The 15,263-nt window shown below is 33.7% G+C and overlaps 2 protein-coding genes and 1 pseudogene across 4 annotated transcripts in view; all 3 read right to left on the reverse strand.

The window, feature by feature from the left end:
* LOC147478559 (F-box/LRR-repeat protein At4g14103-like) overlaps positions 1–10,184 on the reverse strand; it is a 71,796-nt gene extending 61,612 nt beyond the window's left edge. Inside the window, exons 1-4 of one of the 2 annotated variants that reach the window (XR_015209193.1) lie at positions 9,776–10,184; positions 9,510–9,671; positions 8,273–9,411; positions 7,563–8,188 (exon numbers count right to left, since the gene is read on the reverse strand). The gene's annotated coding sequence lies outside the window, so the exon portion shown is untranslated. Of the gene's footprint in view, positions 1–7,562; positions 9,412–9,509; positions 9,672–9,775 lie in introns of those variants that run through there. The other variant, XM_086584605.1, reaches the window with a different exon arrangement.
* LOC147478565 (F-box/LRR-repeat protein At2g42730-like) lies at positions 2,933–6,991 on the reverse strand. Its single transcript, XM_086586264.1, has 3 exons — positions 6,630–6,991; positions 5,829–6,540; positions 2,933–3,268 (listed from the first exon to the last, which is right to left on the reverse strand). The coding sequence occupies exons 1-3, from the start codon at positions 6,989–6,991 to the stop codon at positions 2,933–2,935; spliced, it is 1,410 nt and encodes a 469-aa protein (XP_086442390.1).
* An 88-nt stretch (positions 10,185–10,272) lies between the features above and the next one.
* LOC147478566 (GDSL esterase/lipase At4g10955-like) lies at positions 10,273–13,989 on the reverse strand (annotated as a pseudogene). Its single transcript, XR_015209194.1, has 2 exons — positions 13,661–13,989; positions 10,273–11,517 (listed from the first exon to the last, which is right to left on the reverse strand). The product of XR_015209194.1 is annotated as a GDSL esterase/lipase At4g10955-like (transcript).
* Between the last annotated feature and the right edge of the window lie 1,274 nt (positions 13,990–15,263).

Genomic DNA, 15,263 nt, shown 5'->3' on the forward strand with positions numbered 1-15,263 from the left:
TATCTGTAGCTGATGTGATCGTCAACCATACCATAACAAACAGTAGTCCAAAAATTAATTTTGTACTTGAGAACATTTCCATGATGTATCTGTACGTCGTCTCAGTCTTTTGTTTTACTAGTTATGTTGATGTATTGCGGTGATACAATAAGTAGAGTTTGTGAACAATATATATAGAAGAGAAATATATGCAATAAGACATAGGAAGAGTTTCGTAATAAGTTACGTTAGTAATTTAGTATGATAATTAATAATTGATTTTCTTATAATGCTATTAATATCCATCTCTACAATTACTCCATTTGTTTGGATTTTAATTGGTAGTTTATAAAAATAATTAATTTTATGCAACGGTCTATCTTCAATTCGATGACTTCACGAAAAAAGTTTGACCGTTTGAAAATAAAATAAAAATATTTGTCTCGACATCTCACATCCTTACACTGGTGTATCGGTTTATTTAATTTAAGATAATTTGCAAGCGAAAAATCCAGATTATATGATTAGAAAGTTTAATCGGAACACACGTTAAATCAGGAAAACAAAATTTATGAATTTTAGACGATAGACTTATGTATTATCATTTTGCTATCTATGAATTTACTTGTTATACGCCAAAAAACTTGTGCGGCGATAGTTTCCTGAGATTTTATAAGGTTGACACTAAATGAAGTTTTCGACATTTTGACTCTCAAAATTCGGTTGCAACTTTCCATTTTACTTGTAGAAAAAAAAATGTTGATATTCAAAGGATCCTCTTCTATATATTGGTTTGAAATTTTAAACTTTGTTGAGAGAAATTTAGGTTTAAATACATAAATATGCAACGTACTTAGGTCCTATTAACACTTGTATCAACATAGATTTTTTCCACAAACGTATCAATGTACTATGCCCGATTTAACAAAAATAGCAATCCGTTAAGCTCCGTCAGTTAAGTGATGATGTGTCATTATTTTTTCAATTTTGTTTTATTTGTATTTTCCATTTAGCATGCCACATCAGCATTTTTTTACCAACTCAGCATTGCCAACTAAGCATTTTCGTTTTTTTTTTTTTTTTAAAGTGACTTAAAAGTAAATTAATAATTTTTTTGAATTAATAAATATATAAAAAAGAATAAATTAATTATAAAAAATAAAGAAATATATAAATAATATATTATTTTATTTATTATATATATTTGAAAATTATAAAAAAGCTATAAATAATAATAAAAAGATTATAATATAAAAAATATATATTATTTTATAATAGATAATATATAAATAATATATTATTTTATTTATTATATATATTTGAAAATTATAAAAAAAACTATAAATTATAAAAAAAAAAAAAAATATAATAATAAAAAAAGAAATAAAAATATATTATTTTATTTATTATATATATTTTGAAAATTATAAAAAAAAACTAGAAATAATAAAATATAATATATATATATATATATATATATATATATATATATATATATATATATATATATATATATATATATATATATATATATATATTACAATTTTTTTTTTATTACTTATAGTTTTTTTTTTATAATTTTCAATATATATAATAAAAAAAAATAATATATTTTTTATATTTCCTATATATATATATATATATATTTTTTTTTTTTTTTTTTTATATTATAATCTTTTTTTTAATTTATAGTTTTTTTTTTATAATTTTCAAATATATATAATAAATAAAATAATATATTATTTATATATTTCTTCATTATAAAATAATATATATTATTTATATTATTTATAGGTTTTTTTATAATTTTCAAATATATATAATAAATAGAATAATATATTAATTATAGATTTCTTTATTTTTTATATAATTATTTTATTATTATTATATAATTATTAATTTATTCTTTTTTATATATTTATTAATTCAAAAATAATTATAAATTTATTTTTAAGTCACTTTAAAAAAAATAAACGAAAATGCTGAGGTGGAAATGCTGAGTTGGTAGAAAATGCTGATGTGGCATGCTAAGTGGAAAATACAAATAAAACAAAATTAAAAAAATAATGACACATCATCACTTAACTGACGGAGCTTAACGGATTGCTATTTTTTTAAATCGGGCATAGTACATTGATACATTTGTGGAAAAAAATTATATGTTGATACAAGTGTTAATAGGACCTAAGTACGCTGCATATTTCTGTATTTAAGCCGAGAAATTTACCAAGGTACAGTGATGACAATCTATTATATTTTACGGACTTATTTTCCCATTAGACTCATTCATATAGTCATCATGAAATAGCCCGTTCATATTAAATTAGATGTATTTTTTAAATAGTTGTTGTCCCATCATGAAAGTAAATTGGATGTTGAACTGTGATAGCAAACTGGATGCACCCCCCTTCAAACACCTAGATTCCACCATGTCACAAATTGCTGAAAAACAATGACAACCATTGGATGGCCCCCTTTTTATTAAATAGATTAAAATTTCTTTTATTTGAGTTGACGTTAGGTTAAAGAAATTATCATCTGTGTACATTTAATTTATTTGTATATATAGCTTATAGACAACTATGTAAAGAAAACTAGCATATAGACAGTAGCTTATGTAGAAATACTTTGCACATACAGTAATATTTCTCTGATGAATGTAAAACCTAATGGAAGGGCATAGGTACTAACAACATAGATAAAGGACTAACCATGACAAATAATTTTTTAGTATGATCACAGCGTTGCTATCCAAGCAGAGCTGATTTGCAGACGTAATGAAGATAACCAATTTAAACATGCCTAGCCAAACTAAAAAAAGTAAGCAATCCTTGAAACTGCATGCTCTTAGAGCAACAGATGATGAACCAGGTTACAAGGAAAAAGGAAAAAATTGCGTGATATAACAATATCCGTACGGACATGAATGTAATTTTTTGGATTACAATCCATGCTAAAATGTGAGCCATTTGAAAGCGTGGAGATGGGGCTTATATGAGTCGTCACCACCGGTGATATCTCTACTTGTTGAAACTCTTGCTAGTTTCATTAGTTTCTCGCTAAAATCAGTTCTTCCGGCTTCAGTCACTTCTTTTGAATAGCAGATATTCATCCTCTCTATGGCATTACCATTCTCAAACAAATGCCTCAAAAGTCTAAATTCACTCTCTGTTCCTTGAAATGACTCGATTTTAAGTAATTTAAGATGATCCAATGTATGCACAGAGTACAATTCCTGTGGTTGCCAATATTCCTTTTCCACGAGTGTGTCTTGCATTGTATTTCGCATCTGCAGTTGAAAAAAATAAATAAACAAGAAATAAGCCAAAAGGCCCTAATTCCAGTTTTTATCACTGATAAAACCAGCCGGATTTACAAATCATTGGTTAGGACTTAGGACAAGTTAGACGTCATAATCACTAATAAAACTGGTTTTTGGTTTTTAATCATTCAAAAGGACAAGTCCATGTTGACTTGACTTTTTTTTTTAATATCCAATTATACCCTTCTATGTTTCGTAGTATATAAGTCATCATTTATTTGAACTAGAAACAAAAAAATTGGAAAAACCATCGAGCGAAGCAAAAAGGAAACACAAGATCAATCGTTTTCGATTGAAGATTAAAGTTGAATCTAGAGATTCTATATTTCATTTGATTCGATTTAAAGGTTTGTCTCAACTTTATTATTCAAATCGAAATTGATTCGATTCGATGTTTGTTTTGATTCATTTTATTTGTTTGTTGAATTAGAAGGTTTTTTTACTGTTTGTTTTTGTTAACTATTTTATTAATATATGTTTATTTTGATTTGATTCGATGTTTTTTTTTTGCTTTCGATTCATTATGGATCTAACTTTTGAGTATGCACTAACAAGTGCATACCACATTTTTAATGATGTGGTTGGTTGATTTTGCAGTGCTATGGATTTTAGTGTGCTACCACCAAATGTCAAGAGGGGTCCCGGTAGACCATGTTTTAAGAGAATTGAGAATCTGGGTCCAATGCGCAACAAAGCGTCATAAGTGCGAAAAATGTCATTCGACGGACCACCACAATCGCAAGACTTGCACCTTTGGGAAAAAATCTGCACCAAAAGAATGAGGGACAAATGGAATGAGGGGAAAGGAGTAAGGCATTCGATGTTGCAATTATTTTTTCCAATGTCGGTAAACATAGAGGAAGTTGCACATACATTCAAGTAAACATACATGATTCTCTATTGGATATTACGTCGAATTCAATAAAAGTTTATTTTAGTTTGTTGGTTCCATTTTTTTTGTTTACGATCTATCCCGGAATTTCATCTCTGTCGTCCACATTATTTTTGTATGTGAGAGGGTATCGTGGTTTTCAGTGCACACTTGAAGGGGTATGCGGACTTTGGTGCATACCCTCTTTTGGGTGTGCATTGACAGTTTTTGCCTTTTGGTGGTGGTAGTTCATCAACAAAAACTAATTGTCAGCTACCACAATACATACACACAACCATCTCAAGCTGCATTGAAGCAAATCCATGAGGAGAGACAAGTAGTGTGGTCGAAACATTACCAGTTAATTCAAAAACAATATATCCTACACTGACATGGTATACACCAGAGATTTTTTTTTGTTTGTTTTGTACAAAACCACAACATGTAAACTTGGTTAATGCACAATTAATACTTATACTATATTCAATTGCATGAATTAAATTCATTAAAAGAAAAATATATAATGTAAACCAAAGATTGTAACATTCATTAAAAAAGTACTTGTTTTCAACTTAAATTCATTATCCAACAAAAACATACATCAGTGGCACTTGAAAGTTGCAACTAACAATTTCATCCATTCGACCAACATACATTTCCACAATCAAATTCCTGTGCGATGTTTGGTATGCACTGATGTCTGTGCATACCTCGCATACCAAGAAGTAGTATGCACTGACACTTGTGCATACCATTTTCTTTGTGATGTTTGATATGCACTGATGTCTGTGCATATCTTTCATACCAAGAAGTAGTATGCACTGACACTTGTGCATACCATTTTCTTTGTGATGTTTGGTATGCACTGACGTTTGTACATACCTTGCATTCCAAGAGGTAGTATGCAATGACACTTGTGCATAACATTTTCTTTGTGATGTTTGGTATGCATTGATGTTTGTGCATACTAAGGGTGTGTTTGTTATGATGGAAACACTATAGAAAGGAAAGGAAAATAAGAGTGGTCCACCTTTTCCATAGTTTTTAAGACGTTTGTTTACCTATGGAAATGAAATGGGTTTTTCTATATGGAAACAAAATCATGGAAATGGAAAAGGTTTTATGTCTTTAGCTAACCCCTGAAATTTTTGTGGAAAGGAAAGGAAAGAAAAGGAAATAGATAGCTAGGGACTTAATACTAATACACCCATGGCCCAACAATACAATTATTCCTTTCCATAGCTTTTGCAAACAAACATAATTATTCATTTCCCCAGTTTTTACTTTCCTTTTCCCAGTTTACCAAACACATATCATTTAAAATTATTTCCTTTCTATTTCATTCCATTCCATAGTGGACCACCCATTTTATTTCATTTCCTTTCCACGAGTTAAAATTTAACAAACACACCCTAAAGGTAGCATACTAAGGTGGTATGCACCGACACACAATGCATACTGGGAGGTACTATTGTCTTTTTTTTCGACAAAAAGTCAACTATTGTCCTTGAGAGTGTTTTTGAAATGCGGGTGGGTTTTTTGGTTCATTATTTCGGAATTTTGTCCTTTTTAGTTTTGTCCCCATAAATAAAATGAGCTAAACCGCAATTCTCTTCATAATGGTACATGTAAAATTTATAAGATTTCTAGTATTACCAGGACATAGATACCAAGAGTCTGCAGATTAGGAGTTCTTTTTAATAAGGCGATAACAGCTTGAACTTGGTTTTCAATGGGAAGCAAATGAAGGTGGAGATGCTTCAAAGTAGAATATGTAGGCAGACAAACTGGATCCCTGCTGGTGAGAGCCTGAGCAGATATTTCATATAAGTTCTCATTGTGAAACCCATTATTGCCAAATGTTACATGAGAAGAAAAAGAATTGAAACGTACCTCAATATAGAAATTATATAAGCATAGTTCAGTCGCATTATGAAGTCCTGCCACAATTTTATGTGCGGAATGAATATAAGAAGCGCGCTGATCTGAACTGGTTACAGACCAAGTAAATGATGCAGTGCGCAGAGACAAAAGGGTCTCTAAACTGATGTCTGGGGGAAGACCAAGACAAGCAAATTGTTTGAGATTTGGGGCTGAAATATTTGTTTTCTTGTGATAATGCACAAACAGTAGACTCAAACGCTTAAGGCTAGGAAGAAAGATGTTAAGAGGTTCACGACAATAACAGATTAGGAAGCTGCATCTTCTGATGGCCAAATTTTCTAGTACAGGACAGTTTGAGAAGAGTTTGTTTATTGAGTTTTCACAGGGAATATATACATCATCAATCTTTAAAGTTTTGAGCAGAGGAAATCCAACAGTTCTGGGCAAGTCGAGTCCAAGTTTTTCCAATGTCAGAGAAGTCAAGCTAATGCATGTGAATAGGTCACCAGAAAGTTCTGCATCATATATCGTTGAGAAACCATGTATACGAAGCTTCTGAACATTGTGGTCTACAGCGTACGAGATCCATGCATTGACATCAGGAGCAGATACATATAATCGTTATTATTGACTTCAAAATTTATAATAGCTGATCCATCATGATGAGAAAGTATCCGATTAACAAAATCCGCATATTCTCTAGAATTTTTCTTTTGCATGAATGAAAATTGATCAAAATTTAGATTGTCCGCAAAATCTCCATAGTTCTTTTGCATGAAAGAATGTTGATCAAAAGTTAGATTGGAAAGTGAAAAGCATACATATCTCCATTGTCTAGAAAGGATGCTGGTTCTGAACGCATCTTCCATTGGAAGGAAGTCTAGAATGTGGCTTCGAATTGGTTCAGGCAAATCGCTGATCCTGTCCATCTCCATTCTTATGCACTTATGGTGATCAAAGCCTGTACTTCAATATCGTCCAATAATACTCAATGATAGATTCAAAGGGCCGAGATAGATTATAGTTGGGATAGAAGTTTTATATTATGTGAGATAAGCTTCTGAAATAAAGTAGAGACGAGTTAGGGAACTACGAATTCTAACAGTAATAAAACTCTTATGAGATAATGATGCAGTCTAGAAACGTGGTCTGACGAAATATCACACGATCCAATTTCTGGGTAGCTTCTAACTGGAAGTTAGTGAAAGCAATATTGTCCTGAAACCACAATAGCTTTGACAGCCATATAAACCTATACTGCCATTGGATTACTCTTATTGTTTCAGAATTTGAGCAAGAGTCAATACTGTTAAATGTTTCTCTTCCAGCCGAAAGGCTTCAGTCACAGGACATCCAGATTCACCATCTTTTCTATGAAATGCCTTAGCAGCTGGAATACTTCGTCAACTTAAGCCACACTCTATTCAACATTCATCCAACTAGGCTGAACAAATCACATTAGATCGCACTGTAATACAGAAGACCACTACATGATGCATAATTTTCAACGGGGCAAAAAGGTTAAAGGTTGAGGCTCATTCGGAAGATAAAGTTGCTTAGCTTACAGAAAAATAACTGTAGTGCCTCGAATTAGCAATATAAGAAAAAGAGATGACCGCTGACTCTCACTTGTATTCCTATCCATAATAATGAGTAAGGAGTCTATGTTCTGAAGAATGAACTAAATGAAGTGCCTATCAAAGAAGATAACCACACTCTTACAAACGGAATGAAGCATAAATTCATAATGCGGCGACAAACACTCTGTAATGCTTACCTTGTGTTTAGAACTGTGAACAGGAAAACATTTTATCCAATTCAATGTAGCATCAACTCTTTTTAGAAAGAAGTTCTGACACACCATACTAGAAGGAAGAACAAGAGGTCAATCTTGTCATATTAATGACCTTTATCTTATCCATATTTGAACCTAGAGTTGAGCAACTTGTTTTGAAAATTTGCCTACACAAATAAAATATTAATAGGCTCTTTACGTCCTTGGTAAACATACCTTCCCAAACTAAAAAGGATGAAGTTTACACAGGTATACCTCTAAAATGCTGGAAAGTTCATTCCTTAGAGCAACAGATGATGAACCAGGTAAAAGGAAACATATTTGCCGCAGTATACCACTGTATGATCCAGACTTGAACACAATGTTTTAGGTTACTATCCAATTGATATCTTTACTTGGGAGAAACTTTTGCTATAAGTACCTGTCAATGAATAACCTGACTCTTACGAGCAGAAAGAATCACAACGCTACGAGCCTACGACGAACACTCTGGAATGCTTAACCTTGTGTTTAGAACTGTGAACAGGAAAACATTTACTGATAAAATGTAATTTAGCATGAAACTCATAGGAAAGAAGTTCTGACACACTATACTAGAAGGAAGCAGAACAAGCCAATCCTGTCATTAAGGGACTTTATCTTGTCGATGGAATGAATCCTGGAATAAATTCTGAAACTCAAACTCTGCAAGTAGAGCACTGTCCTCTGACATTGAATTAAAACAATCCTAAACAATCCTCTGAAATTGAATTAAATTCGTATTTCATAATGAGTGTGTCAAATATGCAATTTTTATACAAAAAGAATAACCTTGTTTGCCAGTTCATTGTCCTGCTTGAAGCCTAGGTTTTGCATAAGTAAGAAGTAGCAACCCCGGATTAGGCAATTATGCATAACTGAACTTTCCTAGTTGGTTTCAATGGCAAGGATTGTCTACTCTTAAGTTGGTTGAACTGTTGAACTCCTACTGAAGCAAAACGTCCAGGTTCTTCAAGATACCCCTTTAAATCTCAAAAAACCAATATAATCAAGAAGAGTACATCAAAAACTTGGGATTTAAGTAAATCTGAACTGAAAATATAAAGTCTATCTGAATATCTAATATGTATATATTAAAAACATTTAAATAAGACAAATGTACATATATAGGCAGTACAAAGTACTATACCTCTTGAATGTGACTTCAAGTTCTAGACCAAAAAGTTTGAAAGACTACATACATCCAGTCAACAAGCAATATATATCTGTGCATAATCACGGCAAACGATTCACGAAAATGATATTGCCACATCAGGAGAAACTTTGGTGAAAGCCAGTACCGTGTCATTTAAAAACGTTCGGGTTGCTTTATCTGTTCGCTTGTGTCGTGAGTAAGGTAATATCCATTTCCTTCATCACACTCCCATTCCCAAGCAAAAATCTCACAAGGTCTAATTCACTCCCACTTCCTCCAAAGTACTTAATTTCAACTTTTCTAAGGCACTTCAACATGCTCTGACTATTCAACTCTTCTAATAGTATTTGTCCTCCCACGTTGCCCATACTCGTAAGATTAAGTGTCTGTTCAATAATACACATTTCGTTTACTTTCATATATAACGAACCAAATAACCAATGCATTATCATAGACGTAAACAACTTGGTGAAATTAACAATACCTTGATAGATATACAAAGTGTTTGCAAGTTAGGATATCTCCTTAACAAGAACATTACCACTTCGACCGGCTTTTTATCCGGGTACAAATCAAGCTTCAAATGCTTCACAGTAGCACAAGAAGTAGGCAAACACGCTAATAACTCTTGATGCCTAGTCAAAAACTAAGTATACAAACAAAACAAGTCTCATTTCATCGATACAAAACAAATAACACTATCATCTAAGGACACAAATAAAAACAAAACCAAATTGAATCAAATCATACCTCAATATAAAGTCCTTCCAAAGCCAACTTCCTCACATTACGCACCCGTTCAAGAATCTCAAACGCACGACATTCAATCAAATTCCTATCAATCCCATTAAAATCCTTGGGCGGCGAAGCAAACTCAAATGCGGCATTACTCAAACAAGAAAGGGTCTCTTCCCTAATAACCGGTGGATTACCCGAATACACAATTTCCCTAAGCCTAGGAAAAGAAAAGTCGATTTCATGAAAAGTAGATTAGGCCCAGGAAATGTGTCAGTAATGCCTCTTGAACTTTGGTTTGTTACTGCTAATGATAATGCGTATGAGTTAGTTATCAAACGGTAAAAGTTTGATCACAACAGAGTATTATTTCTCAAGTGCAAGAACCAATAAAGGCAATAAGGTGATTTTAATTTCCGAAGTAAGGTTTCTGAATGTTTTTTTTCCTAAATCACCCTTATAAAAGTAAAATCAGAATACTCTCACCATCTGAAAGGAGGACAACAAGCGACTTCAGAACAATATAGAGATGGTAAAAATGCTATTCAGATAAATGCATTCAAGATGTACAAGAAGACCAAAAAGAATGTTAAAAAATTAATGAAATCGAATTTGATGCCTGCATAGCCTTGAGCTTCTCAGGACATCAACAGAAAAGAAAAAGAAAAAAAAAACACGATATAAAGGAACAGACTCCTGTAAATTGAGAGTTTACACTTCAATGGTATTAAAGTAAAACAAATTAGCAAAGGGCGCAAGTACTTATTGTTATTGAACCTTTCCTTGAGTTGGTGTCGGCGGCGGGAGGGTATACAATGACTTCAGCTGGCTGCTTATGAGCTTGCTATTGTGAACAGTCAACTGAAGCTCCACGTCATCGGACCACCACTGCACCAACCTATGAGCCTCAAGAAACTTCTGTTTTCCCTTGGACATTACAAAAAGCTTTGCAGCAGCTTGACCACGAGAGGGATTGGTGTTTTCCTTATTAGAGTCATCGGCTGCTTTGGCATGGACATTAGGATTCCCTGCTGGTTCATTATAGTAGCAACATATGTAGTCGCTGTTATTGACATATAGATGCGGAACCCATTTTCCACACATCTTGGCTAGAATTGCAGGCTTCTCCTCATAGTTGGTCTGACTCTCAGCACTGGAGGGAAGAATAGATTTAAATCTTTTCCAAGCAAAGCTGGCTTTCTCTCCAATAGATCTTAGGCTCATAGCTAAGGAAACAGAAGGTGGGTTGAACAAGTGTGTCTCCACAAATACTCCTTGTTTGGCTGGCGTCTTACCCACTTGGAGAGCAAAGCCAGCCCCTAATGAATGTCCTGCAATGCATACATTAGTAATTCCATACTCTTCTACTATCAATTTGAGAGCTTCAAGTACTGTGCTAAATCTTACAGAACTTTTCAAGCTTTCCCAAGCTAGGAAACGAAGGTCATCCTCGATATCTCTTCTAATGGTTGGGCTCTTCAGTAGCGTTCCTCTGAGAGCTAGAACAGCCCTTGGTGCACCACTGGGTCTCATTAGGATGAAATCAGACAGAGCAGCAGAGCGGTCCCATTCCAACACTGCTCCGAAGATGGATCCATCTCGCTGGTCAACTAAGGTTTAGGTCACCTTATATTTGAAAGGTTTCCACCAATTCGGAGCAAGTGAAGCCTCTTCCTTCTTGTTTTCCTGTCTGTCCAAGAAGGTAAACCGCTTGGATGAAGCATGCTATAACTGTTCTTCTGTAATTACCATCCTTCCTGCGATCAGAGATGATTTAAATACGAGGTAAGATGTTTTTATATCAAAACATTAGTACTGATTAGATAAAGTAGAGATAGGTTACTTGCAATCAGTGAACTAATATACTTAAAGAATGAAAATTAGACGGTGGAAGTGATCGTAAGATAGTACTATTCGTAGATTAAAGGAAACAGTGAGACAAGTCAGGAACAACCTTACATTTCTAAAGAACAAATGCCTTGTTCAAATTGTTTGTCCATCAAAATTCGAATCTTCCCAAACAAATAGTTTTTGGCAATAGGAGACTGTCTCCATGTGTGTTCCAATCGATTGTCCATCAAAATTCAATCTTCCCAAACAAATAGTTTTTGGCAATAGGAGACTGTCTCCATGTGTGTTCCAATTGTTTGTCCATCAAAATTCAAATCTTCCCAAACAGATAGCTTTTGGCAATAGGAGACTGTCTCCATGTGTGTTCCAATCGATTGTCCATCAAAATTCAATCTTCCCAAACAAATAGTTTTTGGCAATAGGAGACTGTCTCCATGTGTGTTCCAATTGTTTGTCCATCAAAATTCAAATCTTCCCAAACAGATAGCTTTTGGCAATAGGAGACTGTCTCCATGTGTGTTCCAATTGTTTGTCCATCAAAATTCAAATCTTCCCAAACAGATAGCTTTTGGCAATAGGAGACTGTCTCCATGTGTACTCCCGCAGTCTCGCTTCACAATGTTTTCAGTCTTACGAGTTCTTTTATAGCGCTCAACCTAAAAATCCTATAATTTGTATGCTAGCAATCCCATACCAACTTTAGATATCTTATCGTACTTACTGATGAATATACAGATTCTACAGTCACACAGTTTACTCAACATTTTGCCTACAAAATACAACTCAGCATATTCCTCTTTGCTCTCCCCCACTGTTTAGGAAGGTCATCCAGGTGTGCTCTCATTGTCTCATACCACACCTTCTTCAGTCTTTTTATGAGTTCTTTTATAGACTCAACCTAAAGACCATTTCAATCGAATGCTAGCAATCCCATCCCAATACTAACTATCTTAACTTCTTGTCTTCACACTTATCCACTGACTATACTAATTCTATAGGCACACACTTCACTCAAAATCTTGCCTACAAAATACACCTTGTTTTAGGACTTCATCTACCTTCTTGCTTCTTGTTGAAGTTGTGAACAATCTACTCTGTAACATGGCCAAACCATCTCAATCAAATAACTAACAACTAATAATTTCTCAGCCCATAATACTGACGACTATGGCTTCCTACTATTACTTTTCTGGAAATAACAAATCAGCATATTAACATCCTAATTTTTGTTATACATATCCTAAAAACTTATATTAATTTCCTTAGTGCCCAATAGTCTGCGACTTGAAAACAATTGGTCTACCATTGTCTACTACAAATTTTGTTACATTTTACTTAATTTGTATTACATGTCGGTGAGTTCGAGACACTATTTGCCTAACACCAGAAGCCCTTTAACCCTCCGCCTCTTTAACAAGCTAGTGTGTTCTCGTCTGTGTGTTTGACTTTCATCCACTACCTTTGTTTGTCAATGAAGTTAAACAACCAAACCAAGTAAAGGCACTTTGATCAACTCATACTCCAACATGCCAATTGAGTCAGAGATATGTACATGGCTATGGCAAAGTGATGTAACACCTATGGAAAACAACACCATTTAACTGGACTGAAATGCGTTAATCACAAGGTATTCAGTATTCGCAAGTCACAAACTTAACTTTTAATAAGTTATCTGAATTTGGGATTGGTTGTGGTCAATCCAACAATCCAATCCCCTAAGCCTCTAATCCCAGTTCAGGAATGGTAAATCAATCACAATGTATGTAAGAACTAAACATTAATAAATCCAGTTGAGCGATTGATGAAATAACAATGACAACAGCAACAATCACAAGCAGCACAGGTCTCAAACTTGTATGTCTAGTAAATTTCTTCCCAAAGTCAACTTGGGCTTAATCCAAGCATCTAAAAAACATATTTTTAAGATAATTAATCCAACCCCATTGTAAATTCAAAACAATTCAAACATCCCCAACATCAAAACAATAGCAAAAAACCGCAAAACAGAACAAAAAGTACGAAAAAAAACAGATGAATGAACAAACTTACCAGCTAGAACTAATAAGCTCTCTCCAATTCGGTGAAGATATATTTCTAGGCCCAGAAACATGAAAAGCATAAGGATGATGTTCAGCACCCTTGTTTACCATTTCAACTACCTCTTCTACGCATTGCTTCACCATCAATTCACCCACCACCACTTCTCTTCCTTCTATGCCTTGCATGTGTGTCAGTGTGTGTGAGAGAGAGATAGCCTTTTGAGATTAAGGAATCTTCTTTTAGTTGTTTTCTCCACTTGATAAAAAAAGTTGAGAAATTTTGATTCCCCTCAGTCCCTCACATATCAAGTTGTAGAAAAACGCCTGGAAAAAATAATAGTCGTTATTATTGTGGTTTCCATGTTTTTCAACGGTCGTATTTCTATTTCTGTCATAACCCCTTGTCGGGTTGTGGACTTGTGGCCCAACCAAAGGTCTGCTTATGGGCTGGATCCAGTTGGGCAATTGAAACTCAAGTTTGGCCCATGTCATACTCCTTCTGTTGAAGACACAATGTCTCTATGTGCCCAGTGCCTAGACCTTTTTTAGGAGAAATAATGCTTCAATCTTTGCTGTCAAAACAAATGGATTTTGTCATCTGGTCCACGTTGTTATCTGACCAGTATCTCAGCACACATAATAAGACAAAATATATGAATGATTCAAAATCCATAATCCTTTTATTTAGGGTTTATTTATTTTTTCTGATTGGTAATACAAAAGAAATGAACAACACATCACGCTGAAAAAGATAGAACAAGCTGGTCAACTAAACTAATATGTATCAACAATCGTAGCCATATATTTTTTGGATTAATTCAACATTAAATCACATAAATTGATTAGGAAAAAAGTGAAGAAAGTGGGTTTTCATTTCCAAGGCTAGGAAACTTCTTGGGTTTGCTCTGAATCCTCTCATTACTCTTTTGTTGTTCATTTTTTGAGTCATTGCAATAAGTAAATAGATATATACTTGTAGCAATTGTAGAACTGTGCAAGGACCAAACGCTCAAAGTACCTTGTCTGCCTGTCACACCCAAGACACCCAGGAAATGATAGCTTCTACTACTAGCTGCAGGCCTTAGTACTTTCATAGGTTATAATATATGCACCAAACCTAGACGTACAAGTAATATACATACTACAAATACATGTTTCAACTATGTGCTGCAAATTTGTAAATAGTGGTAGTTGAACGGCTAATTTTCCTAGAGACACTAAAAAATATATGGCAATATATATCAACAAGTACTAGGTGAAATAATGAACTCCCACCCTACATAATTTTAGATGACAGTTAGTAGATGTAGAATAGGCTATCAATAACTACACAAGAGTACAAGACCTGGCCAGGGTTTCACTGGTTTTCCTTGCGCATACTTTTAGTCATAACTATGCTATATACTTGTGCGGTAATAAACAATCTTCTAAAATGCTGCAATCTTTGCTGTCAAAACAAATGGATTTTGTCATCTGGTCCACGTTATTTGACCAGTATCTCAGTACACATAATAAGACAAAATATATGAATGATTCAAAATCTAGAATCCAGATACATCGGGTACAGGATATTTTATTTAGGGTTTATTTAATTTTATGATCAGTAATACAAA

This window comes from Coptis chinensis, chromosome 9 (assembly GCF_015680905.1).
Source record: "Coptis chinensis isolate HL-2020 chromosome 9, ASM1568090v1, whole genome shotgun sequence".
Lineage (NCBI taxonomy): Eukaryota > Viridiplantae > Streptophyta > Magnoliopsida > Ranunculales > Ranunculaceae > Coptis > Coptis chinensis.